General features: G+C 39.6%; 1 protein-coding gene across 1 annotated transcript in view; it reads right to left on the bottom strand.

The window, feature by feature from the left end:
* Positions 1-3,442: 3,442 nt before the first annotated feature.
* KDM1A (lysine demethylase 1A) overlaps positions 3,443-27,603 on the bottom strand; it is a gene marked incomplete at its 5' end in the record, with an annotated part of 41,172 nt that continues 17,011 nt past the window's right edge. The window contains 13 exons of the mRNA XM_082494065.1: positions 3,443-4,314; positions 5,456-5,602; positions 9,182-9,309; positions 13,803-13,917; positions 14,361-14,548; positions 15,285-15,417; positions 15,809-15,920; positions 16,622-16,695; positions 17,973-18,107; positions 18,836-18,926; positions 19,443-19,585; positions 24,010-24,104; positions 26,333-26,414. Of these exons, the coding sequence (XP_082350191.1) occupies positions 4,129-4,314; positions 5,456-5,602; positions 9,182-9,309; positions 13,803-13,917; positions 14,361-14,548; positions 15,285-15,417; positions 15,809-15,920; positions 16,622-16,695; positions 17,973-18,107; positions 18,836-18,926; positions 19,443-19,585; positions 24,010-24,104; positions 26,333-26,414 (1,629 nt within the window). The 3' untranslated portion in view covers positions 3,443-4,128. The remainder of the gene's footprint in view (positions 4,315-5,455; positions 5,603-9,181; positions 9,310-13,802; positions 13,918-14,360; positions 14,549-15,284; positions 15,418-15,808; positions 15,921-16,621; positions 16,696-17,972; positions 18,108-18,835; positions 18,927-19,442; positions 19,586-24,009; positions 24,105-26,332; positions 26,415-27,603) is intronic.

The following is a 27,603-nucleotide window of genomic DNA, read 5'->3' as shown; positions in this document are numbered from 1 at the left end:
AAATTATTTCTTTCCACACGGACGCTGAAATTCTATAAATTATTTAAATCACTTCATAAACCTCTGTAATATGATTTAAAACACTTATTTCAATAATAACTTAATATGGGTGAAATCTTTCATTAAAAAAGATGGGCAAAAAGGTATTGAATAAACAGGCTGCCCAGGGAGGTGGTAGAGTCCCCTTCTCTGGAGATTTTCAAGACCCGCCTGGCTGCAGTCCTGAGTAATGTGCTCTGGGCAATCCTGCTTTGGCAGGGGAGTTGGACTGGATGATCTCTAGAGGTCCCTTCCAACTCTGAGAATTCCATGATTCCATGATGTTTTCCAGGGAATTTCTAAACACCATGTTGACCTGATGCCTATTAGCATCTGGAAGTAATGGACAGACTCCACAAGCCCCGTAGGACTAGAATGAGAAGTGGCAAGTCCCTGAGAATAGGTGCAAAGGTACACTACAGAGCGTGGAACCAGACTTGGTCACAAAGTTTTGTGACTGTGCCCAGCAGCCTCAAATCTGTGATAAAGGTCATCCATGATCTGCTGAAACAGCTCAGGCAATCTCTACATGGAAGTTAGGGAAAGCAAACAGCAGCAAGGGAAGGAATGGCTCCACTGTGAGGAAGTATGCTGAGATGAAGAGGAATTGGTGACCCATTTAGTTACTGTGCCATCTCCTCCTCAATAGGTCACAGGGGTAGGAAGACTGCACAGGCAGCACTTAAATAGGACCAGCTATTATGGGTCAGACCAAAGTTGCATCTAACAGACCGTGGCACAGGGAGCAAAGAGCAATATGCTCCTAAACACATACATGGACAGTCTGGACTCAGAGCCACCATTTGAGGCACAGCAGAAGGCACACCTGGGATGACAGAAGCAGCGGTGCAAGAACTGCTAACTGCTGGGAGAGTACCTGCTCTAGAAATCACACACTGGTAGTGCTGCAAAAAGCATGAGACCATTCTCCTGGACAAACAATGGAAGTTTCACCATGTGGCCTGGCAGAGTTGAACCCCAACACTAAGCTGACTCGTCACTACACGGCCAGGCCACTTTTTCCAGGTCTGCAGGCTCCAGCTGGCTTTGGGGTGGCAGTGCTTTCCCCAAGCTCCCCCCATCATCTCAGCATTTCCACATGATACAACCAGAACAAAGGGAGTAGTCTTTGACCCTCACCCAACCACTGCTCCCCTGCAGGAGCTGCAGCACAGCAGCTCTGAGGTGTCCAGCAAATAGCTGCGCAGCATTATCTGTGTCTCGCTGAGCTTCAAACACCCCTAAAAGCTGAAAGTACTCTGAACTGTTCACTCCCTGACACCTACTAGGGCTTGTTAACAAGTAGGTGCTGGCTGAGGAACAGGTCCAGAGACCCCAGAGATAACAGAGAGGCAAGGGTGCAGCAGGCCACAGATCATGGTCCTCATCTTCCAGTGAAGACCCTGAAACCAACAAACAGGCTACATCAAATCACAGGGCCTCCTTGTCTCCTCCTGGCATTCCCATTCCTTTGCTCAAGCCCATCACCACCATCAGCTAACACATATCAACTCCTTGCCCACCTTCAAAAAGGGTGGGAACCATCAGGGCTTCATCTCCGCTTACTATTCCATCTCCATCTTCTTATTTCAGTGGTCACTGGTTTTCAGATGTCTTTTTGAAAAGAGATAACAGGACAGTCTGGTCATCAGGTGAAAGACTAGCCTCACTCAGTCAAATCAATAGCAGTATCCAAATGGAATTTTGTTTACATTTGAACGTCTTCAACAAATTACTGTGTGTTGTTTGTCAGAATGAGCCTGCTGAATAATCTGCTAAGTCTCAATCAGAACAAAAATAAAGCAGCTGCAAATAACATCAACAGGCTGATGCAGAAGTGGCTTGATATTTTTCTGGAAAAGACACTATTTGGCTATGTTAAGCTGAGGACTATTTTATTTTCCAGTAGACTAGAAGCGCTTTTCTGAATTTTTGAGACTTTGCTAGAGCAAGTGGGATGACAGTCTTCATGACGAGACACAGCACCATCGCTAATCCCAACAGCAAACCACCCCACAAATATGGAGACCCACAGAGGCTGGAAGCCTGGTTAAGAGAACACAGCACCTCAATTCTCAGATCCTTCTCCCATCTTCAGTCAGACCAGTCAAGAGACTAGCTCAGCTGTTGGCAGCTTTTAAAGGCCCGTCACACCTCCCGGAGCAGGGTTTCTCTGGGTAGTGGCGCTCATAGGCTTTTACCTGAACATAAGGCAGGGAGTCTTGAGTCTCAAATTACTCTCTATTTACTGTCAGTCGCTGCCTGGACACCCCTCCTCCATCCCCTGCTGGACTTCCAATTCCTGCCCCACTTCAGTGGCAGTTTTCTGACCAACCATCACAAAGTCTGTCTTGTTCCCTGGAAGCGAAAGTAGGAATAAGTAGTGTTGCTGAGGAGTACCCCTGTCAATAAAGCGCCCAAGCAGCAACAGCATTTGGAAAGTTAAGAGTTACGGGGAAGGTAGCACTAATTTAGACAGAGGTTTGGGATAGAGGGTGCCCCATGGCACCAACTCCAGCTACTTCAAATGGGCTTAGCCCTTGACACCTCAAGTCCGTGCCCTCTCACAGACTAGTATTGCCCCTGCCACAGAGTCCTCCCCTTTCTCACAGCTTGTCAGAAGGACTGCCTATGGAGATACCCCCTCACAGACTTCAACATCTAATGAGAAAGCATCCGAAGAATGATCTCCAGCTAGTAAGAAGGAGACACAAGAAAACAGTAGAAGCAATGACGCTAGAAGATGGAGAGTCTGTGGCCAAAGACAATACAGCTATAAACAAGTAGGGGCTGCAATCATGTTTGTGTATGTATTTTCTTCAGGAAGCATTGTGGGCAATGTAATTGTAGAGGGATGAACATGGAACAAGAGAAGGTACCAGCCCTCTAGCAGAACAGAAGGTGCAAGGACAGAAGAAAGTCGGGACAGACTGCACATGTACAGATATGAGGTCAGACAGAGTGAGAACAAAAAAACCTGAAAAGTAGGAAAAACAGTGCAAACAAAGACCACGGTTAGATAAGACAGAAATAAACTGTAGAAAGAGGAGGATGAGAAAAGTTGGAAAAAATAAGAAAAGCTTAATGCTGTATGGGCAACCGAGGAGAGAGGGGAAAAAAGGACATAAATGTTCAAGTAAGACTGCTCTGTGCAATGAAAGGAAGGCTCTATGCACTGAATTAATAAGAACAAAAATATTTGGAAAAGCAGTCAAACCAAAGTGATTTTCAGAAGCACAACGGCAGCTGCGACTTCATCTCACCAGAGATGAAATGAAATCAGCAAGTACACAGAGTGCCTCCCTGCAGCACGCAGAAGTCAAGAGATTAGGTCCTTCAGCTAACTTACTGCCTAGGCAACTCCGTTCCTATAGAAACAAATACAAGTAATTTTTTGAGTTTTTAACTTAGAAATATCCAATTCTGATGATTATTTTGTTGAAAGTATTTAGTAAAACAGTATGTTTAGCACACTTAGTAATATCAGCTTTCTTTCTAAAACAGGACGCATATGGTGTAGCAGCCAATGGACCGTTTTTGGAGGGGTGTGATTTGCTGTTACTGGTAGGGAAACAGTTGCACCAAACTCTCAAATGCCAGATAAGAATAGAATTGGTCAAAAAATATTATTCTTCAAAATAAAACAATAAAAAAACCCCACAAAAGACAAAGAAGCTTACATAAATTCTACACTAAGCTACTATTCGTAGCAACCAGCTTCTAGAGGGCCTTCTGCAATTACCAAATTGTAAATACACGTATAGGTAGAAAAAAAACTAAAAAACCTCCAATTATAAGCTTGGCTTTCAAAAAGTATCTGCAGTCAAAAAAGTCCCCGACCAGCTTGGTAGTAAAGGATTCTGTGTACTCTGACACTTCAAGTAGCTGTAAGAGATTTTGTAAATGATGCCAAGTCAAAGGTTAGGGGAGTTTTTGTAAAGCCATTCTAATGGAAGTCTTATACAATAACTCATGGCTAAGTCCTTTCAGCAGATACTGTTACAGACTACGTGAATATCTTCATCCGAAAGAGTCCGCAACAGCAGCGCTGAGGTCTTGTCACTCCTCTTTCGATACCTTCTACTTTTCTTACATGCTGGCAGCTTGTTGTGGGGGGACCCCAGGTGTAGGCTGGCGGGGCAAAGTATACATGGCCCCAAGGAACTGATCTGCAATGCGACCGGCTTCTCTCAGTCCACTCAGTAAAGCACCATGAACAGTTGCAGGGTAGTTGCGAATTGTATGTTCTCCTGCAAAAAACAGGCGAGGAATAGGCTGGGGGAAACAGAGAACACTGTTAAAGCTTGTTCACGTTCTTTCAGATTCTGCAGCAAACATACTTTAACAAGAATGTTAGAAGTCCTCTAATCACAATACAGTCTCCACTAACACGAAGGCGGTGCATATAAAATAGTCTTTATTACAAATATTTTAATCTGTCCTACAAATTACCAAGAAAACTTTAATATACATCTTTCAGTTCACAGAAGGGTTTCATCTTTGTAACTACTGTAGTATGAAGAAATATTTTCCAATTATTTGCCCATATCTTTGCTTTGATACAAAGACAATAAGGGTCTACTTGAAAAACAATACTTTCAGAACCAGGTAAGCAGGACATATTAATATCCTCTGCTGTATACCAAAAAACCATTTGAATGCTGCATCTACAACTCTACAGACAAACTGTTAAACATGTTTAAGAAGAATGATGGTTTCTCATCCTGGGACATGAACTCCAGCACAGCGAACAAACAAAAACTTCAGCAATTCACACTTAAATTAGCAGTTTCTCTTTAAACTGAGACCTAAAACAACTATTGACGGTATCATAGGAGAAAAACAGACTTTCATATATTATACTCTGCAGAGAATCATTTTATCCATAGCTAAGTTTATTAATGACTTGTAACACTAGAAGAAGAACATAAATAAAGCCAAAGCCATACATCCTTCACTGCTACTCCTTTCAGAATGGATATTGCTTTCAAAACTTTCATCCTCTGAAAGTGAACTGGAGATGAATTATGCCTTCATTGTGTTCGCTCCCAATTTGGGAGAGACACTTTGACTCCTGTTCCTCTCACTCTGGTCTTCATCCTCTTTCAAATCACTACAACTCACTTAAATGTGGTGACGGACAACATAAACATGAAGTACGAAATACAATAAATGTACACTGTTCAGACATTGCTAAATTGCCTTTCTGAATAAAAACTCTCTTTTTCTAGTAAATAAGTGACACCAAACTTAGGAAGGCAGAATTCATCGATGGAAAACTGAATTATTTTACAGGTTCTAATAATTCACCAGAAGATGCAAGTTATCTAAACTTGTGTTTAAATATGTATGCAAATTGCTTAGAGAAATCATCCTGTTTTGAGGTTTTTCTAAAAAGAATTAAGACACGTCTCACCTGAGGAGCACCTGGAATGGCTGGCCCTGGAGTAATTGGCTGAGCCATCAAATCATAGTCATTTCCAGAAGATCCAGCCGCTACATAGGAATACGATCCCCGGGCCCACGGGTCAGCACGCCAGCGGGACACCACAGTCTCTTTAGGCTAAGACAAGACAAAAACTTCAGTTGTTGACACAGTGCAAGTTCTATAGCTAGTGCAAAATACAAAAGATGCAAACTGCCAAGAATAGAAGACACAAAGTCCTTAGGCTAACGTTAATGGTGGAACTCCAATTTTATATTCCATGATAATACATAAATACAAAGAAATAACTTGTCTTTGTTGGCAATACCTTAATTCTTTCCAATACATTACCAGAACCTACTGCACATAGCTTCTGCGTTGGAATTCAGACTTTGTAATCAGCTGTCCATGCACACTATGTACTGGTTGCTCTGTTTCTTCCCCCGTTATCAACATCATGACAATGCACACTTCCTACTTTTTTACTTTCTTCCAGCCACAGCTTATCTGACTATCTCTTCTGATTTGACTATGGTATAGGCCTATATATGATCTGTAACTCATCTGGGAAAACGACTGCACGAAGGGCCCCTGCACGAACACCTATATTTCTCCAGTCCATCTGGTTTGCCAAAGTAATGGTCCTGATTAAAAATATTCCACTGAAAGATGCAACAGTGAAAGCATCACCAGGACTCAAACCACTATCACTAAGGCGTAACAGCAGTCAAGAGAAAATAGGACATCTTCATAACCTTGCAGACACGACGTTGAAAAGTGATGGGTGTGAATCTCAAACTACCTGGCACTCTGTCCAACTGAGTTTTAAAAGGAATCGTACCCTGTAAAAATGCAAGTATCAAGACAGGAATGCCATCTTCTCTACTTGGGCACTAAGATATTTCACAGAATTGCTTCTAGTTGAACAGACCTGCCCACAAAGGAAGAAAAAGAAGCTCTACCTAGCAAGGGTGTTATCCAGCAACCAGTCCAGCAGGCACCATACCACATCATGGCAAGGGAAGTCTCCTGGACCCCAACACCAACAGATCTGATATGATGTCTCTGAGGCTGGCCTCGGCTGGACTATATTTGATGCCTTCTGCTGAGTCCGTGGAAAGGCCACAGAGGACTGGGGCCATGTTCCAAGGTGCAAGACGTCACTGGAGGTTGGAGACGACATTTCCCAATATGGTCTGATGACTTAATTGACAAAATTTCTCACCACAATTTTCAGCACTTTTTTATCCAAAAGGTAAGAAACTGAGTGATGACCCAGTCCCCATATATTGACTGCTTCTTGAGAAAAAAGTAACTTCACATTTCCCTCCTTGTTGGATGGATACCACTGTGATGGCACTGAATGTTATCGCATGTACATCTAACAAAGAAAACTTTCAGGCATTTCATAGGTCTCTAAATTCTTCCCAGTAATCACATGAAGCACTGCAGTCTGGGAATAGAGCCAGATAATTTTGAAGGTATGGCTAACCCAGATACCAGTGCAGAGAATACAAAAGTACTGGTTCCCCAGCACTGAGACTGCACCAGTCCAAACAGCAACTGTGGTGTTTATGTGCCCACACACCCACGTATGGGTATAAGTCAACTTTTATTTTCATTCTGACAAATGCTGTAATTAGGATTCCCTGTGAAGAGGGAGAAGGATGGTTAGAGGATAAAACATACCACAACAGAACTGGTACAAAACTGGAATCCTACTCTACAGAGGATAAGAAGCTTGCAGAGGTTAGCTGCACAGCAAGGTTGAAAAAGTTTCCATGTGTTGAAGAACAGCAAAGGGAAAAAGTGATTACATCCATCTTCAGGAAATGAAAACCAAACCAGAAAGAGACAAGATGACAGTAACAAGCAGCAGCACAGGAATGAGGGGGACAGCTCACGTTCCAATGAAGTGTTGCTTTTGTTTAACTTTTGCACCTCCCCGTTTTGGACAGATACAAGGAACGCACTCACACAGCAAGCTCCACCTCATATACAGGTGTTTATCCAATACGACAGATAAGAGTGGAGTTTATCCAGACTGAAGAATGACTGTTCAGAAGACAGCCTCCAGCAAACCTCTACGCTACCAAGTGCTTTAGTACATAAGCACTGGAACTGTGAACATGTTAAAATAGGGACTCACTTAGAGATCTCCCTTATCACAACCGAGAACTGCTTTTTCCTTTGAATGACAGAAGATTCCAAAACAGGAGATTATCAGTTAATGCACTGAAATATTTTAAAAGTTCAAATAAGCTCTCTACATTTGATTTTTATCTACAGTAGAATCCGTATTTCTCAAGATTCTGCAATTTGCTAGTGTGTGGGGTTTTTTTCCACTTGAAAACCCTACTAGAGAGCAGTCGCAATAAAACATTTTGCTCTTGGTTCACTCTGGACAGATTTCTACACACTACATGATTTCTACAGCACCTGTAGACAGAAGAGTCTCAAAGCTCCTCTCAGAGAGATACCTCATTAGGAAGCAAAATTGTCTTCTGAAAGTTTAGAGAAGGAGCTGTGGATTTATCAGAAAGGCAAGCCTGGGGTTTCCTTCGCTTGCGTTCTCCAGCCCAAGACAAAATTCAACTGAGAGAGCATTTCCAAAATATGAGTTCCGCTCATTAACTAAAAATCCATGCATACAGTCAGCTGTGAGGATTTGTCCATCATATAGAAGGCAGTAAAATACTGGGGATGATTAAGTCATAGTCAAAGAGAGCTTTACAACTATTCTACAATAAAGACAACAAAGTGAATCTATTCCTCACGTGAAATACCAAGCAAGTAAACAGTCCAATTTACACCTGGCCAAACGCCCAGAGAAGACAGGTATATTAAAGTTAATATGTATTTTTTCTATTACTTTACTATATAGAAATCCCAGTAGAGAGCTATTTATTTACAACCAATGCCATTTGTAACAACTGCTTCCACACTGCCTGTTAGGAGAACAGACCAAATATTCAAATAAGTCACACACACTGTAGGTTGAACTTTTCAAACTGATGTCCTAAGTACACAAGCTTCTTTTTTTGAGTAACATTTAAGGATCTTATCTTACCCTTTCACTAACCATTCCTTGTGCCTAAATAACCATTGGCTAGCTGCACAGGGAACTGATCCAGGTGAAAGATTGCCTTTACTCCCTTCCTCCCCCAGTTTCTTTGTGGAGTTTACTGGTCAAGAGCTTTATTGCACTTTAGAGAAGGTGCAGAATATGGCAGGGAGTACTTAAGCAGCGCTGTCACTAGCCATGGATAGCCGATAGCTCTGCTGTAACCCCAGAAATGTATAGCGTAGAAACTTAACTGAAGTATTTGACACTCTGGAAAAGCTAGAGTCCTACTCAGTCGAAAACAATCTTCTCAAAACCACCCTCTTCCCCCCCCCCCCAACAAAACAAAACCAAAAACCAAACCAAAACCAACCAACCAACCCAAAAAAAACCCATACAAACAAAAAACCCCAAACCAAAACCACCACCACCTCAACCCACAAACAAAAACACCCAAAAAACACCCAAACAAAAAAAACCCACCCAATCCTAAAAACCACCAAAACCCACAAACAATGCCGCCTCCCAAAAATACCCCGAAAAACCAAAAGTGGTAGACATACCAAACAGCTCAACACTGCAGGCAAGCTGCTGAGAATTGTAGTACCTTCTGAAATGCAGAGAAGTTACCCAAAGACGCTGTCTGTACTAACCTGTGGCACAGCGCTGCTGCCAAATATGCCTTTGAGGATGGCAAGGCACCGTCCAACAATGACATCGTCACTGATATTTTCCATGATCCCTGCTGCTTCTCCTGCTACCAAGGCCAACAAAATTGGTGCTGGGGGATGGTGGGGAAGAAGAGAAAAACAACTGAATTACTGAAATCGAACATTTTCATCAGAGAAGTTGGACTTTGCAGCTAAGTCATGAGGTTAAAAACTAAACAAACCCAACAAAAGTAGTCCTAAATCTTCCACCATCAAGTCAAATTACCAAAAGGAAGATGAATTAACATGTACTACATATTTAGAATTATCAAGAGAACTGATGTATTAGAAATTAAATACACACATTAAGAAGCAGAGCATGGAGAAGAGAGGAAAGGTTTTCTTTAGTGAAGGCATCATTTGTTTGACATAGGAGTTTCCACTGGGATTTAGCAGTCATCTGTGCTACACCTAAGGGAACTCAATACCTTCTAAACCATCTAACTTAGGTACAATTAACACCAGCATAGCAGTTACCTGTATAAGTACTTCACTCATACAAAGTACCTAGATTTCTTCATTACCAATGCACATTCACATTAAATAATCTCAATGGAGTGGAAACTATGAACAGTATCCAGAAAAGCAGAGATTCTGAGAAGAATTCAGAAGTCAAATGGACAAATATCAAATAACTCAGCTGCCCATGTAATGCTGTGGTGAAGAGTGTTAATGCGATCATAGGATATACAAATAGATGAGGTCATTTTACCTCTGACCACCTATGGTAAGACTAAGCATACATTTTTGGTAGTCACAAATTCAAGGAAAATCTTCAATACTTACTTAAGAGCTACCAAAATAACCCAATGGCAAGAAACATGCATTTACAAGAAGTGACTCAGACCCAAGCACGGTTACTTAATGAAAACTCTCAGCTGATCTTTCTCCTCCTGGAAAAAGTTATGAACTCCTAAATTTAGCAAAGGAAATACTACAGCTAGAAACAGACGTCAAGCATGTTGAAATTGGAAACAAAGTCCTTGTTAAAAATTTGGCTTTAACTTTTGTAGAGTTTTCCAAAATGAATAGTGAACTCCTTGTATCCTGGTATATACAGAGATCTCCTGGTATACATTCCCATCAAGTTACTGCTCTTTAAAGAAAACTGGCTGAAGTTCAGTTGTGAAATACGGGCTGGAAGATCCAGTAATATATTCTGGTTAAAACCAAAAGTCTTTGAAATTCTGAAGTTAGACTAGTAATGCTGTTACCACTACAAAGATAATTACACTACTCAAGATACAATTAAGACACTTCAATATGCAGGACCTCTGGAACTAGAAGCAGTTTATTAGTGAAAAAAGATATAGGATTGCTCGTCTAGTTAAACTCCATTTTCTGAAAGATCAAGCTTAGTCTTTCAAACAATTGCAGGAAAGAAAAAAAAAAAAAAAGGTTTCCTATCATCCACAGGCATTGGGAGGTGGTTCTCTTGTCATTTCAGCTGCAAAGTTCTTCCTAGTTTGCCATCCTTGACACAATGAGATCCCAAACTTATCAGCAATTACTTGGTCAACATATTTTTTTCCTTGATGGAACAACTACACATTCAAAATGCAGCTTCCAGTGAATTTGTTCATGGAAACTTGTATTCAGACAACCCCAACATATTTTTATGGAAATCTTGCCTTTCCAGGCATGAGACCCTGTTTTGTAAACATTTTTCCAGACCTGAAAACGTTGCTGTTCAGTCACCTGGATTAATTCAGAATTGTAACAGAAAGCCAGAAGGCCATAGCAGACCAGTGACTATTTTGCTATGCAAATACCAAAGTGCTGCTCAGAAAAGCTTCTTGCATGATGAGCATGTGTCACTGCTTCACAAAGAACTCTCTCCTTGAGGGAGCAATGTTTACTGAGCCTTGACACCAAACAGCAAGCAGAGAACGTGGTTTAGCCAGAGATCAGTGAGTAACCACAAAACTATGAAAAAGGCCTCATCTTTTTCATCACACATCTCTAGGAAAAACAGAAGAGCCAGGCAAGAAAACAGAGACTGAAACGTCACTGCACTTCCACAAAACACTGAGTGTTACTGTCAGGAGTTCCTCTGCCCTGTACTGATGGAGCCTCTCCGTCTTGAAGCGTGTCTACATGGCTACAACAATGATCCAGCAGCATGGCGGAGCAAGAGACACCAACAGCACAGGCCAGCTGATGCAGGACACGCATAGCGTTCCTGAGGCTACAGGTCTTCTCAGCAGTCATTACCTGAACTAGACTTAAACCACTGCAGGATTCCTGTCTGAGCTACGACAGGTCACCCAACAGCAGTACAAACACATGCAGTCTTTTCATCTCCATTCACCCACTGGTCTTTAAACACTTCTCAGGGACCAGTTGGTCTCTGCCAACACAAGATCTTTAAAGAACTTCCGCAGAGCTAATACAGCATGTGCTGTAATAATTCTAGGTTTTTTTTTGTTTCTGGATTAATAATTGTTTTCCAATCTGGTCAGTTTAAACAGCCTCTGCCCAAAACACTACTGCTATAGAAATACATGACATAAATACATAACAGCTTCACAAGTACAGTTGGTCTACTTTAATATTTCACAGTGTAATCACATTAACTGCCACCTAACTATCCATGAGAAATTATAATTGATTTTTTCTATTTCAGCTATCTGACGTGTGCTTTACCATAGGATTTTACTGCATTTCTATTTTATTTCTATGTGCTCTGCCTATTTTCATGAGAAGGAAGGTTTTGCACCTAGCAGAAAAAACTTTGTATGTGATATGATGGTCTTTCCATCTAAACCAAAACCTCAACACTACTTTATAAGTATGTAATAGAGCCATCTTAAATCCACAAAAGGAGATGCATGAACAGCCTTGTTATCCGAGGCTCATTACTTGCATTTCTCCATTTAGTTAGTATCAAACATTTTAAGAATTAAATACCCTAGAAAGGCACCTTACTTGCGCAGCAAATTTCTCCAGTTAAAAGAAACACCTGGCCTGCCCATGACAGAGTGGAGAAAACACACTGGTACTTTAATCAGTGATCTGCAAGAATAACAACTCACTTAATAGTGCTCACTGTATATACACCTTTGCTTTTAGCATGATAAATGGCAATGAAGAAAACCAGCACGCTTACTGGAAATATCTTCCGACAAACTTTTGTGGCAGACACCAGCTGCAGATAAAACAAAACTACTAATGGCAAAGTCCAGCTGTTGAAACAGGCAGAGCCATACCTTTTGCCTACTTAAGCCATTTCTAAAGAGGAGTTGTAAAATCATCTGTCAGTCTGAGACCCGTCTATGGTCATAGCCGCTTTGCTGCTCAAAACAGGAATCAAGGTCATCCATTCAACAAATAGGAGACACGACAGCTTGCCTTTCCTCCAGGGCACACTGCATCTTAACCATCTGGATGGTCTGCAGCTCATCAAGCTGGAATAGTAATGTTTCGCAAGAGGAACAGAGCTATCACAAAGCCTCTAATCTGCTCCACTGAAATCTGAGTATTCAATACTCTGTAAAGGCTGTGCTGCAGCCCCCTGAGAAATCGAAGCAGGATAACCTACAGGCACTGAGTTCTGCAACTCAGCCACACAAGAGAACGCTCAAGTCAATAGCACCCCTTACATCTAAGAAATAAATGTAATTTATCTTGGTTAGTTCCTAGACACTTAAGTTTGCAGCAATGTCACCTGTACCGAAAATGGTTTGAGGTTGCAGATGAAAGGCGCTCACCTACAGTTATCAAATCATCCCAGATTAGACAGACAGCCCCATGAAAGAGGTCTGGCTTCAAACTGTCAGTTCAACTTGAAAAAACATCCAGGAAGCTGAGGTTTTCAAAACAAAGACTAAATTGGATGTCAGTCCCATTTGTATGAGAAGCCTAGTGAAAGAGGGGAAGAACTCAATGTTCCACGAGGACAGAGAGGAACTCAGACACTCATGACTTCTAATTTTTATTAAAAAATGGCTTTTAATTCAGAAATCTCGCAGAGACAAATCACCCTATCACCCTTTTCTTAGAGAACTAAATTCATCCTCCTGACAAAGGAGATACTTATTAAAACGACACTGCTCTTTGGCAAACAGAACCCACATTATTTGCTGTATTTCTGAAATACTATATAAACATGTTAGATTAGGCTTTTGGGTTTTTTTCTTAATAAAGCACAATAAAAAGAAAAAAATCAAAAGTTTTTCAGAATACCAGTGGCAATTACCTAGCTGCTTAATAGAAGCAACCAAGATAACACTGAGTAAGTCACAAGACAACTTCACCAAGGTGCAAGACAATAAAGTGGCCTATAAAAATGCAAGTGTTACAGTAGATACGTAGGAATGCAATTTAACAGACATAGCCTGGAATTCAGCAGTAGTAAACCCATACTTGTCCATCTCCTGCCCTAATTTAATACAGAACTGTTTACAAGTCAGTAGTGTTCTCTGCTTCCATTTGCCTTCCTACAAATAGCATCTACTTATTACATCCACATGAGAACACTAACTGCATCATAAAAAGTGCTCTTTTCTAGATCCAAAACTGCACAAATAAGACACTGGCAAAAGTAGACATGCACCACAGATACCTTTGTACAGGTTCCAAAACAGGAAGAGTTCTCCTCTGCTTGCAGTAGTGCTACCAACATGACCAAACAAATTGACGCTCGGATCCCAGAAGACACGATCAAAACACAACACAACCTAGAAACAGAAAGAATCAAGAGCTTAGGAATAGGGCACAGAAAAATTAAAATAAAGAATTACACTCATTGATGTTTACTACTGGAAAGGTCAAGAAATAAAAATCTGGTGAATATATACTGCGTATAAGCAATACATAAAGATGGATACCTATGCTGCCTTCCACAGGTTAGTATGCTCTCATAGTTTCCAAATTTGCTGGTTAGCAAGCTACAGCAGACGTATTGAGTCAACCTGCTTCTGAACTTTAACTATTTAAAAACTGTGTAGGAAACAGAGAAGAGGTCCTTACAGTTCTTCAGATAACTTTCAGCACAAAATCTAGCAAAACAGCAGTGGAAAAAACGTTCTTCCTCTCGTCCACCATACATATTCCATACGCATTTCAGATTCTACCTATTGCAACCCCTGGTGTGCTGCGGTTCCCTCAATGACTGAGTCACCTTGTTAAGGTTGCCAAATCCCATACGCTGCACTGCAGAAGTTTTCCACTCAGGAAGAGGCGGCACAAACTGTACTGCAGGAGGCTGCTGTTTCAGTACCCCCAAGGGAAGAGTACACAGCACAGCATCACATTTGTAAATGAAAGTCTGGCTAGTAGAACGGGTATTTACAGCTATCACTTCACAGCCTGGAAAGGGGAGAGAAAAACAATCACTTAATAGGCCAGGAGGCAAAAGCATTGGCTTAAAAATGAAAGAAACTACCATAAAAATATATCCATATCAGAAAACATTATGTTTATGGAGACAGCTTTACACTAACAATTACTTAAATTGTCAAGTGAATGTTACTGGCCATGTAGCTCAATTCCAGAAAGTGCAATTTACACAGCATGTGAAAATGGCCATCCTGGAATAAGTCTAAAGGTTCATCTAGGCGAAATAAAGAGCAAGTAGAGAGCGAGCCTCTCATTGAGTTGCTCTCCCAATTGACAGTTTCCCAAACCCAATGTTTTGAAGAACAACAAAAAGATGCATTCCTTCTATTTGTTTGAGTTCATATTACATTCTTTTATACTTGTAATACCAGACCCTGTAGCAAGACCTCTTACTCCAAACACTTCAATCAATGACATAAAGAAATGGGAGAATTAATGCGAACTTGTGAATCAGTAAATACAACTGAAAAAGATGGGATCAAACTAGCCACAGAAATAAGCAAAGAACATCAAAGATTTATTAATCTCTAACAGCTTTTTACACAATTATCACAATAAGAAAAGTGGCTGCTTATCTAACCCAAAGCGTATAATGGGAGGGTTTTTACAAGATCGGTCTTCACATCTGCTTCTAGAAGCAGTGAAATCTAATTTCTATGATCATACTCCCTCAGAGCAGTTTTCCAGAGGAGGTGGTTTCGTTTACCTGATGCTGTATAGCGAACCTGTCGAACTGCTGTGTTTAATTTAATATCCAACCCTTCTGCCAAGGCTACAGGCACACAGGAATATCCATTCCTCACAGTCAAGTGACTGCCTGTGAATTCAAAGTCATCATCCTGAAGTGAAGATGCATAAAAAGCATACATTTATAATGAAATCACATAATTCAATAGAAAATAATCAGCAACTCTACACAAAGGCAAAATTTTTTAAAAAACTTTTTCAAATAGTTAGTCAAATAAAGTCAAATTCCTTTCTGTTTATTAGTCAAATAATAAGTATAGGAACTTTCAGTAGACAGTTTTATTAGAGATTGGTTTGGCACTAAGAAAACGCTGTCTGGAATTTCACCAGCAAATAATAATCATGTAAGGGCTCAGTATCTGCATAAAAGCAGATACAACTTAAGTGTTTAGAAACGGTTAATATAGAGAAGCTTCCATGAGAACGAAATAAATACAGCTTAAGTTTTCAGTGTATTAATGAATGAACACATCGATTGACTACCTGGTCCCAGTGCTTCAGAGAAAGCGTAGATAGAGGTGTAGCATTAGCAAATTCTAGGTTTGCAAAATGCCAGTCAAGGATTTGCCTGTCTCTTGATGACAGATAAACATCACTAGGAAAAAAAAAAACAACATAATACGAAGACATTTAGTTTGCTAGAGTAGGATGTTGCAAATGCATTGCTTTTGAAAATGTATTCACAATCTTTTTGAGTCCCTCCTTAGTGGAGAAATAAAAAAATTTAAAAAAGAACACAGGCAGATCCTGTTTCAAACATTTGGACTTCCCTCATGAAGTCTGACTACCAAAACCCAGCAAATTCACATTTTCAAAGCAGAGTTCATGTAAAATATTCTAAATGAAGCTAGAAACTTAACTTTAGAAATAAAAAAGTTACATAAATAATGGCTTCAGTAGCAAGCATAAAGAAAATGACTAAATATCTAGTATAATCACACAGAGCACAAAATAATAATATACTGCCAAAATAAGCAGGATTGGTATGTTATCACTATTGACAGGAATTTCAAATCTCAAAGGCTTCCCGAGATCAGGCACTGGTTACAGTAAGGGTGTCTATTGAAATGCACCCTAGCCAAGAGCCACCTTTTTTGTCTGAGTGACTTGTAAAACAAGCTGTGTTTTAAAGATGACTTCTAAAGCAGAGGGAGCTCAAACTTCACATTTGTACCTTCCTAACCCCTTGAGTCAGCATAATTAAAAGAAAGCATACCATAGCATTTTTGAAATTCAGTGAAAAGTAGTAAAAACTCCACTTTCCTGAGTATTTATTTTTATAGTTTCTACCTTTACCTTGGTGGGTTGGCTTCAAGTTCTTGTAACTTCTCTTCCAGCTTTCCTTGTGTTTCTGCCAATTCATCATACTCCTAATAAGTTTAAAAGATAACATTAAAATCAGTTTACATGTAAAAGGACTTAAAGACATCATGTAGCATAAGACTAGACCTAATCTCCAGAGGAATCAGTGGAAGATTCATTGTTTTAGTGGAAGCTAAATCAAGTTCTTTATTTTTTTAACATTTAATCCAGCATATTTTGCCCTTCTGCTGTTCAGATATACAGAAGTCTATGCCACACTGCAGAAGAGATTAGTACGCTAATATTTCAGGAATTTAAACACTTGGATCTGAAGAACACGAAGGTCCACGTATTTCAAGGGTTCCTATGGTACTGAGAGCTTTTTCATATTGCACAAAACATTACTTCAATTCTTTTTTCTCTCTTAGAAGATTATAGTTAATATCAAACAGAGATTTCTGAAACAGAAGCAGCCATGCAAAAGGCAAAGACATGATCTAATTCAAACCTCTTTCAGAGGTTTCAGAGGTTTTTTTTTTTTTTTTTCCTTATTTTAGAAAACTACAGAACTAGGTATAAAGGCAACAATGCTTTTCCTTCAAGGCAGAATAATCTGGAGTGTCCAATAATAGTGACAAGAGCACAAAGATGTTCACTGGTGACAATATAGAAGAGCTACTACTTATGTATACACAAACACACTGAGCTTCCAAACAAAGGTACATATCTCCTGTTGAACAAGCAGCTGAAAACAATCCTTGGTTTTATCTGACCTGGGTTAGCAAAGTGTATTTCACTATCATAGAAAGAACAGCTTTTAAGGTTTCCTTTTTAAGGCATATTTCTACATCAAGATACACACGGGGGGGGGGGGGACTAACTCTGCTTGTCAAGACAGAACTCCGTAAATTATAATCTTTGGATAGAAAGAAGTCTTTTATTTAGGAAACCGCCTTTTTTATCTTAGAGAAAGAATATCTCCAAGTACAGATTTTATTTCCAGATTGTTGTGAGACCTAGCAGTACTGAAGACCAAGTCTGACCTAAAATTTAGCCTTCAAAACACTAAATGCTATCTGACATAAGCCAGCACAGACTGTTACCTAAAATTGAGCCTTCAACATGTTATTATTCTCCATCATGAGCCACGAAAGATGGGTACCTAAAGGTACTTAATGCAGCCCTTTTATCAGTATTACAACCAAGAGTTAGCATCATCCATGTTCTCTTGAGAGTGCTGGACTGGAGTGAGAGATGTGGAAACATTTATATTCGCTAATTTTATTTGGCTGCTGAAGTCCTCAGAAACCACTGACTTAAGTGCTGTATGTATGTCATCCTTTACCTTGCAAAGTGCAGTCAGATCTCTGTGTTTGCTTTTTACAAGGAACTCTGCTGTAATATCCCGAGGTGGCTTCACTTCTGACGCTTCCTTGTACTGTTGATGAAGTTCTTTAATCTTCTCTTTTAAATTCACCATCTTTTTCAGGTGGAGTAGGAATAGGGAGAAAGAAGGGGGAAAAAAAAAAAAAGATGAAGAAAGGGAGATTTCATGCAAGTTACTGTGTGAAATGGATATTCATCTCAAACTATGCCATTATACCAAAGAGATTTCCTAGTTTTGGCAGAAGTTACTTACATGCAATTCTACCTTCCAAGAAACCACAATAAATACCACCAACTCCAAAACAACATGGCTTAAAACTAACAGTATTGATTTCTTACAAAATATGTTGCAACTAACTTAGAATAAGAGAGCTGTCCTCAGTCACTTTTAATTTAAGAAACTTCCATGGAGAAGTACCACAACCAAAAACATTTAAGTAGGCCTAAAACACTGTTTCTACATTACAAATCATATTTGTAGTAAAGAAAGTAAACATTTTAAAATAACCCCCCAAAAGGCCCAATCATTATCAACATCTCTCAAGGAAGCTATGACACAACACTTTATCATGTCTGTCCTCTCCCTTTCTTTTCCCATATTTGCATTTTACCATCTTCCGCCTAATCACTTATGTGCTTCTCCTCAAAAATGGAGACTCCTTTGTCCTAACAGTGCTTCTAGGCAGATATTAAACGAACAGATACATTTAAGAACAGCTTTAATGGCAACTTCCTCATATTTTTCCATGGAAGCTTTTGTACATTTTGCCACTTCCTGAGGAAGACAGTGCTATCCTCTTATTCTAAATGTCATCATCTGACCTTGTTAAGAAGATCTTTCAATTCCTCCTGTGTTTTCACAATTTTTTTCCAGTGTTCAATCTGCTCGTCCTTCACATGCTTCTCCTGCAACCTGGAAAAGGTGAGAGGTGAGACTCAGTCCAGCATAAAATTATCACATTACTGAGAAAACTCATTATCACAATCTAATTAGTGTAATGCAACAAAAGCATGTCATGGGATATTTTAGTAAATACTCTTATGGCAATTAGACAATTAATACAAGTTTCTGTAAATAAGGGATACCTGACTAGCTAAACATGAGTGAGGTTACCTGCTGTTATTAAAAGGTGTATTACAAATGCCATTAGCTTTCAAATAGCATAAGTGGGCTGTTTGTACACCAATTCATACTAAGTCAGTTATCTGTATCAGTTTCAGGAAGCTTTCAAGAAAAGATGTTTGCTCCTTTAACCATCTTTGGTTTATTTTGCTTCAATAAATGAGAAACGCATACACAAATGAGAATGCAGCAGAGACCAAAGAGCTGTATTAAGTGGGTAATGCTTACCCTAGGAGCATCACAATTGTTTCAAGTATCTTTTGGAAAATCCTCCACAAAATAGGAAAGTTTACGACGAAGACTTACTGTATGACAACCTCCAGAGCCTGACCAAGGGAGACAGGCTTATTATTGAGAACATTAAAATCCAGCTGATGACTGAGATAGGAGGTGGCTTCGAGCAGACGATTAAATTCTTGCTCCACCATTTCGTCTTTCTCTTTTGGAACCTAGGAGTCAAAAGAACAAACTTTCTTCTTAATAACCTATTCATAAATAAGAAAGAAAAAATATAGGTCGCCAAAGCTCAAAGCCTCAGAGACAAGACACTAGAGTAGCAGAGAAAATTTTAAAAGAAACCAGAACAATGACAGATTATCTTCTCTAGTGCAGTCTAAATTCACATCATCTTATAACAAACTCAAAATGCTACCATTCCCCAAATCAGAGGAATAAGAAAGGCAGGATGTAGATAAATTCTTAGACCACTGCTCAAAAAAAAAGGTATCACATGCCCTAGAGCAATACTTCAAGAACGCAACAAAAAAGTAGCTGAGAATAGCCCTTGTAAAAAAAATTTAATACCCTTAGTTCTCTCAAATGGTCAGACACCAAGGTCTGTACAACACAAAGTCACTTTGCCAGGATGTCTGGCCAAAGAGCTACAAGAAGAGCTGGCAAACCAAGATGAAAACCGTCCCCTCTCGTGTGAGGAAAACAAACCAATTTACGGGCACATGAAGATTTCCTTACTGGAAGGTGTGTTCATCAAAGCTCCAGAAGTTTGTCAATGAGACAAAAGAACACTCTGATGGCAGAATGGCTTTATGCAATCACAAAGCTTTAGAAGGCTTGGCATAGCTCAGTGAAGTAGACAGACAGTAACTTAACTTTTGGAGGGGGCAGCGTGACTAAGAACTACCAATCCAGCTTTTCCAGGATGATGGAGGAAGCACTGCAGGACAGTTCCAGAATGGTGGTATTTGACTGTATTGAAGATACTCATTTAAAACATCGTGTGCTGCTGCCAGTGTACAAATACCTGTTAGGTGATGACGGCTGCTTGGTGAAAAGAGCAAGCATCCCATGATATTAGCATCTGTTAAACCCAGTCTACGTGAAACAAAGGATAGAGAGAAAACACTGATGAGTATCAGCATGAGGATGAGGAAAAAGTATACACTTTGGAAAGACTGGGAAAGCTCTTGCATGATTGCTGCCAGAACAAAAATAGCTGGATAGATGCCGTTAACAGTGCTAAGCCTATTCCTATAACTCTATCAGATGGCTCTTTTCCAATTGTTATTCACTCCTAACTCAAAGTATACCCCGTGTTGACCGGGAAGTTGTATCAATATCTCATTGCTCTGATTAGGATTCCTCTTCCACTTTGCAGCTGGCCACTCATTCTTGTCCCAATAGTTACCTTCCAGCTCTGTAGATCTTTCTTGTCTGGCATTTTCCCAGACTGAAACTGAGGTTCACAATTAATAGTTATACTTCATCTCTGGGTACACATCATAAGATATGTACAGATAATAAGAGACTGATGATGATCACTTTTATCACTTAAGCGTCACCTTCCAAGTACCAGCTTAAGCATCTATTATTACACAAATCGTCTGTGATGCATGAAGCACCATTGCCCAAACATGCAGAGATGGCTTTGGAAAAAACAGAAGTCAGCCAGAGTTGAACCTGAGATGCTGGACATAAGAGGGCAAGAAGGAGGGCTCCCTACATACACAGAAGTAGAGAAAAAAAAAAGTAAGGACAATGCAGACTGCAGGTCTGCTGCTGAACCTAGTGGCAATGGATATGGAAAAGGCTAAAGCACTGAATTCCTCTTTGCCTCAGACTTTATGGGCAAGGTCTGCTCTCAGGCCTCCCCAGTCTCTTCTCCTCTCAGTGTAATCTCAACAAGTTGGGGGAATGGATTGACAAAAACCTCATGAAATTCAAAGGCAAAGCCTTGAAACTGAGATGGAATACCCCCATATATCAGGATGATGTCAGCCAGGCTGACGACTGGCTGTTGGGTATCAGCTCTGAAGAAAAGGATGCGAGGATCCTGGTGGACAACAAATTGAAGATGGCATTACAAAATGCATGCTTCCCAGCAATGGGAAGTTAAGATGAAGAAAGGAAGAGAAATGACATTTTTATATTCGCATTGCCTACCTTTTCACAGCTGACATCGATGCTTCATTCAGAAGCTTAGGTAGCTGTGCAGCCAGTACAACTTACCAAACACTATTCAGAACTCCTAAATTGGTAAATTTTTTTGAAGGAAACCAACTGACCAGAAATAAAGTATCTGAAACTTGCAATCATAAAGAGCCCATCCCATATGCCGAGAATTTCACTCCATATTTTTTGGAAAGAAGTCTTTCTTAATTAGGTAACACCATGGTAAAGACTAAAATAATAACCACAATTTAGAGGAGTGGTCATTGAAGGTATAAAACTGCTCAATCTTGGGTCATTATACAGTTGTGAGCAGCAAGACAGATTTACACCTTCAGTGCAGAGCTTAACGATGAGGATGTACACTCAGTGTATAACTCTTACATATTTTGCCCTTCAGTAAAATGCAGATAGTGGAAAAAAAGACGTAGACAGATTGGCAAGAACAGTTTACCATTGAAAAGATACTTGTGTAGATGTGGAAAGCTGTCAAGACAACAGCCAAGGTATGAAGGACATCTGATTATTGCTTGTCCCTAGCCTTCTAGATGCATTCTCTGCCTTAGATGTCTGAATTATTATCCGATGTATATTGTTTTCCAAGGAGATCTTTGATAGCTCCTAGTAAGGCTGTGGAAGTAACTAATTTAAAAGCTACAAGTTGCCTCCCGTCAAGCATCATGAAGTCTGCCAAAATGCCAGAGGGACAGGTGGAATATTAATGCTCTTTTATTTGAGAAAAGATAGGCTGTGCTCTTGGCTATTATTGGTAGAAACAAAGTTAGAAGGTTTTGAGGAGGAGTGGGGCAACGACTTGGGCTCAGGGACAAGTTAAAAGGAAAACATAAAGGGACCCTATCAAGTTAGTTAGATCACTCTATTGGCAGAGGGAGAAAAATCTTTGCTCTCAAAAAAGGTGCTTATAAGTTACTTGCCCAATACTCATTAGTAACTCAATGCGAATGCACCGTTGGGAGAAGCATATCCTGTAGAAAGTTATTTCAGCTTAATCTAAACTTATTTTTCACTGTTTATAAAGTAGTACCTTGACAACGTCCTTTCAACAATTGCAGCAGAGAGAAATACAACAGAAGTAGCCTGACAGCTATTTCAGGATAACCTTTATACAGTGGAGTGAAAATCGAAGTACTAAAGATGTGAAAACATTGCAGAAATAGATAATCAGCATTTAATTTTTAGCAGTGCTAATAATCAAAGGAAAAAGTGCAGCAATATTAAAAAAGGAAAAGAAAGATTAGTAAAATAACTGCCTTGGTGTAAGTAGCATCATGGAGTTTCTTAAGGAAAAAGAAAGACAAAATGAGGAGTACAAGTCAAAACACACAGCTTTCAAGGTATAACCGCTCTGCATCCGAGCAAGCAGATTCAAATTTTATTTCTAGAGCTTCCCTTTTCATTTACTTACTCTTTATCATATGAACTAACAACCTTTAACAGTTTAGATGGTCACAAGCTACAGGAGATAGAGATATGGTCACAGATGCACATATACTGAATGTCACATACTCAAGATTACATTGGCATTTGTGGTATCTGGGTGGTAGAAGATTAAAATATTGGTCATCATTACTCACACCACAGCTTCTCTTCCTAATTATCCGTCATAGTTAAAATGGCTTCAAATTGGAGTCAAATGTCCCAGAAGCTATCCATGACAGACATGTTAGGAAACAAGCTGCACACAGAGGCAATCATACACATTTATTTATTTTTAAACCAAGGAATAGCATTCTGGTTCATTATGTAATCACCACAACAACATTCAACACAAGGAAGTGATAAAATTTGGTCTCAAAAATATATCCACTTACACATATCAAGCTTTGTTTTCACCAGATAAGCTAACAAATCTTGTGACATGCCTTTTTAAAATAGGACTAGTGTTATAACCTTTCTGTCTTTCCATCATATCTACCTCTAACAGCATCGCTTGACGTTACAGCAGAAAGAAGCTAAATAAGTTTGTGAATCCCAGATCTAGAATATTACCGCCGAACTGTTGCACGCATTCAACCAGCTGTCATTGGTTGGTCAATTCTTTAAAAAGCAACATGTAAGCAGAACAGCCAGAATAAGCTTATTTCAGGGAAAAGGAGTAGCAGCAATAACAGCAAAAGCTAGACTGCCAGCACAGCAGACAATTGTTTCAAAGACGAGTGCAACAGACAACTGCCTAAGGAAAAACAGAAATGAATTTGGGAAGAACAGGAACTTAGCTTCCACAAAACCTCTGAAATTCAAAGCTAAAAACTCGTGTGGAAAGAACAACTTTTCGAAGAATAGGTGCAGATATGCTAGAATATTACTACACCGCCGAAAAATGGACATGCACTTCCATTACTCCCTCTCCCTGGTAGCTATCTTATGCAGACCAATAGCCTGGTAACAAATACCCTTGCGATACTATTTCTATACAAAAGGTTCATGAAAACAGTATCAGACTTACAGCTTGTCCATTTGCTTCATAAAGTGGGCATTTTTGTTTGATCTTAGCCAATTCCATATTCACTTGTTTGCTCACCACAGCCATGGGATTTCCTCCTGGAAAACATTTGGTATAGTTAACAAAGTACTCCTGCAAAGTTTGTCTGCAATTGAATAAAAATTCCACAGTCAGAGCTATTTCAGTGTCTAAACACACCAACTCCAGTGCAAAATGCATTCCAGTGAAGTAGTATAACACTGCCAAAGGTCTACTCTTCACAGCAATTCTTGCAATATCATGGAAAAAAACCTGCCCACCAACACTTAAAGGACAGTATCTAAAAAGGGCTGATTATAAAAGCAGAGTCCTAGGGTGTCAGCAACCTTAGTACAATCAAGAGTTTATAGCTATAAATGTTTCTTCAAAATGTTTGTGAGCAGAGTGTTTGAAAATCCAAAGAAAGCTCCCACAGCTGCACAGTAACTTCAGGAGATTTTAAAAGCGTGGTGACACGGAGCTGGAACCCAAAGAATTCAGTCCCTAAAATCTCAGTAGGACTCCAACAAGTAACACCAGTGAATAAAATCTATGAAAAAGAATCCCATATACCAACTGTACCTGGAAGATGTGTAACTAAACTGATTAGAAAACAATCTAGGAGATTCTATGTAGAAACACGAGAAAGGCAGAAAGCATGGACTTTAAGAATCCAGAATCACTAAACATAGAAGCTTCTCTAAGTACAGCAGAGGAAAGGAAAAGAATGGACACAAAGGGGAAATGGCATACAGTCAAGGCAACATGGGCTTCCTCCACAAAATTAACTTTGGGAAAAGTTTTTCTGATCTAGTTTCCCAATGTTCTCCGATTCTGCAATCCAATCAAACCCAGAGCCTTAGTTCAAAATTGAGGGGGAAGTTCAGCCACCCTAATACCTTCCTGTTTTTAGAGAGGTGACAGAACAAGCAGAACAGAGTTTTGAAATATATGTACAATGTACTAAGAATTTTAGTTCTTCCACAATTTACAAAAAACAGAAGAGACCTTATAACTTCAGTCTTTCACCTTCCTGAACCACAAGCTCAACCCCTTGAGTAGTCTTCCCTCCTCACATCTCTTCCAGATTCAGAAATATGAAGGATGCCCTTCAAACCATCTTCTTCACTACAGGAACCTTTCTTTCTCCATAGCATATGCTGCCTCATTCAAGGCTAAGGGTAGCTTCTTTTGGCAAGGAAACACCCATGATGTGTGAATTAAATATAAAAATATTACAGTCATTACTAGGCAACCTTGAATCTGTTTCACCAGGACTGTGCAACTTCAATACTCTTTGTCTAGAAACAGTTTCTGTATGCAATTTAATAAAGACAAACCATAAGACAGACACCAAGTTTTGGCAGTCAGTAAAACTTAGTTAGGTTTTATCATATTTTATCATTTCACTGCATTACTGAAGGGTATTCCACACTAAACACCTGCCCATCTTTTTAGCAGAGTAACCAGTATCAATAACTAATGTCATCCCATAAACCAGCATTAAATAAGAAGAAATATGGTATGTTTGCCATTATTTTCACAACTAATTTTGAAATCACTTCGAGAAAAAACTTTCAGGGTTTAAATCCTGACTTTAAGAAGGGCTTTCTCTTTAGAATGGATCTACTCTTCACTCTCCCTCCTCCCTTTCTTCCTCATGCAAATGAGGAAACATATTCCATCTCTTTGGGGTCTCTCCCGTCTATAATTTTGTTATTTATTTGCTCTTAGCTACGGGACTCATCCCCTCACTACATTCCTACTTCTCCGTGTTCAATTTCAGCTTATACTTTGGAAGATCCAAGGGAACAACTAGAGAGTTACCAAGAAATTCAGTCGACAGACCTGAGCTCAGAGGCCACTGGCAGCTAGGTAAAGCAGCTTTAGAAAGACTTGGTAAGCAAGTGCAGCGAACCCAGTGCAGACACCACCTTAAAGGAATTGGGCAAATGAAAAGACAGCATGCCAAGGGAAGAGCAGAGAATACCACCAAGCACGAGCAAACTGTAGAAGAATGCATCTGCAACAGTTTGATGATGTGACATGCACCTGTATGACTTCAGTGACCAAAACCAGCTATGGTACCAACAAAAATCCAAGCTTTTAGTACGGGCTGACATCTGTTCTGAAGATTCACTGATGAAAAATGCTAACTGCCAAAGAAATAGAACTAGAACGTCTACTTTTTAATAGTTAAAAATACTCAATTAGTTTGGCCATGAAAAGAAGTAGCATTAGGTTTCAGATTTGTAACATCTTGTCCCACAACATTCCTCCCTGTTTCTTTTTATTTTGTAAAACTCACCAAGTCCTGTTACCACCATTGCTCCTAGATCAGCAACATAGTTCCCCTTGCGAAAGGTAGCAACTCTTCCTCCTACTCGGTCCTTTTAAAAGAACAACATATTAAACCTCTGGTAACATTCAGCAATACACCTCACTTAAGTATAATCAATGAAACTTCTACAGAACATGGTATAACTATCCTTTTATCCAAAGGTTCAATAAATAGAATGTACACTTTTCCAAGAACCTCTGCACATAAACACTTGGTCTCAGTTAATTTGCTTAAGTTAAAGAATAAAATGTTCAAGTTGCAACCAAAAAAAAAAGAAAAAAGATGCCTAACCTGGTTTGGAAATATTTAACTACATCTACAGTAGGATCTACTGTGATTCCAAAACCAATCCTTCATTGTCCAGGGATAGATTAAGTTACATACTATATCTCCTCCTCCCACTTCCTACCACAAAATCCAATAGCTATATAGGAAATTATTTAGCTCTGCTTGAGAAAACTAAAGTTTAGGGTTAGAAAAACCATAAGCCAATTATTCCTATGTACTCTCTGCAGAAGAGCCAGCTATCAATCAAGAAGATAACCACGAATCAACAGCACATTTTAGAAGCAGGAAAAAATTTTTTTTTATTCTTGACGCATACTACAGACTTAAGGATGACACTTATTTTCCTACCACTTTAAGCTTAATAAGGAAAAAAAAAATCCACCTTTCCCTAGTCCAGCTAGCAGAACGATAGAGAGAAATATCAATTACAATTGGGCAAAGATCCCAAACAGGTACCAATTCATATAAAAACACAAAGTCCGATTTTTAGTAATTAAATCAGCAATTCAGAAGCATGTAAATGGATAGTCTAAAAGTTACAGAAAACAAGTGGCACAAAAAAACTACTCCCCGAATCACTGAAATCGCGTGAGAAAACACCAGACAGCCTTAAAAAAAAAAAAAATACAGACTAGTCAAGAAGAGATGCAGCAGACTAGAGAAAAATGACTGAAAAATACTGTGCATTATTTATATGCATTATATATATGCAAGTGCAAGGTCCTGCACCTGGGGAGGAAGAATGTAAAGCACCAGTATAGGTTAGGGACGGACCTGCTGGGAAGTAGCTTGGAGGAGAAGGATCTGGGGGTTGTGGTAGACAGTAAATTATCCATGGCCCAGCAATGTGCCCTTGTTGCCAAAAAGGCCAATGGAATCCTGGGCTGCATAGGGAAGAGTGTGGCCAGTAGGTCGAAGGAGGTCATTCTCCCCCTCTACTCTGCACTGGT

Source organism: Vanellus vanellus (assembly GCF_965231255.1).
Source record: "Vanellus vanellus genome assembly, chromosome: 22".
In the NCBI taxonomy this organism is placed as follows: domain Eukaryota; kingdom Metazoa; phylum Chordata; class Aves; order Charadriiformes; family Charadriidae; genus Vanellus; species Vanellus vanellus.
The sequence above is the reverse complement of the archived record's forward strand: the minus strand, read 5'-3'. Positions and strand labels throughout refer to the sequence as shown.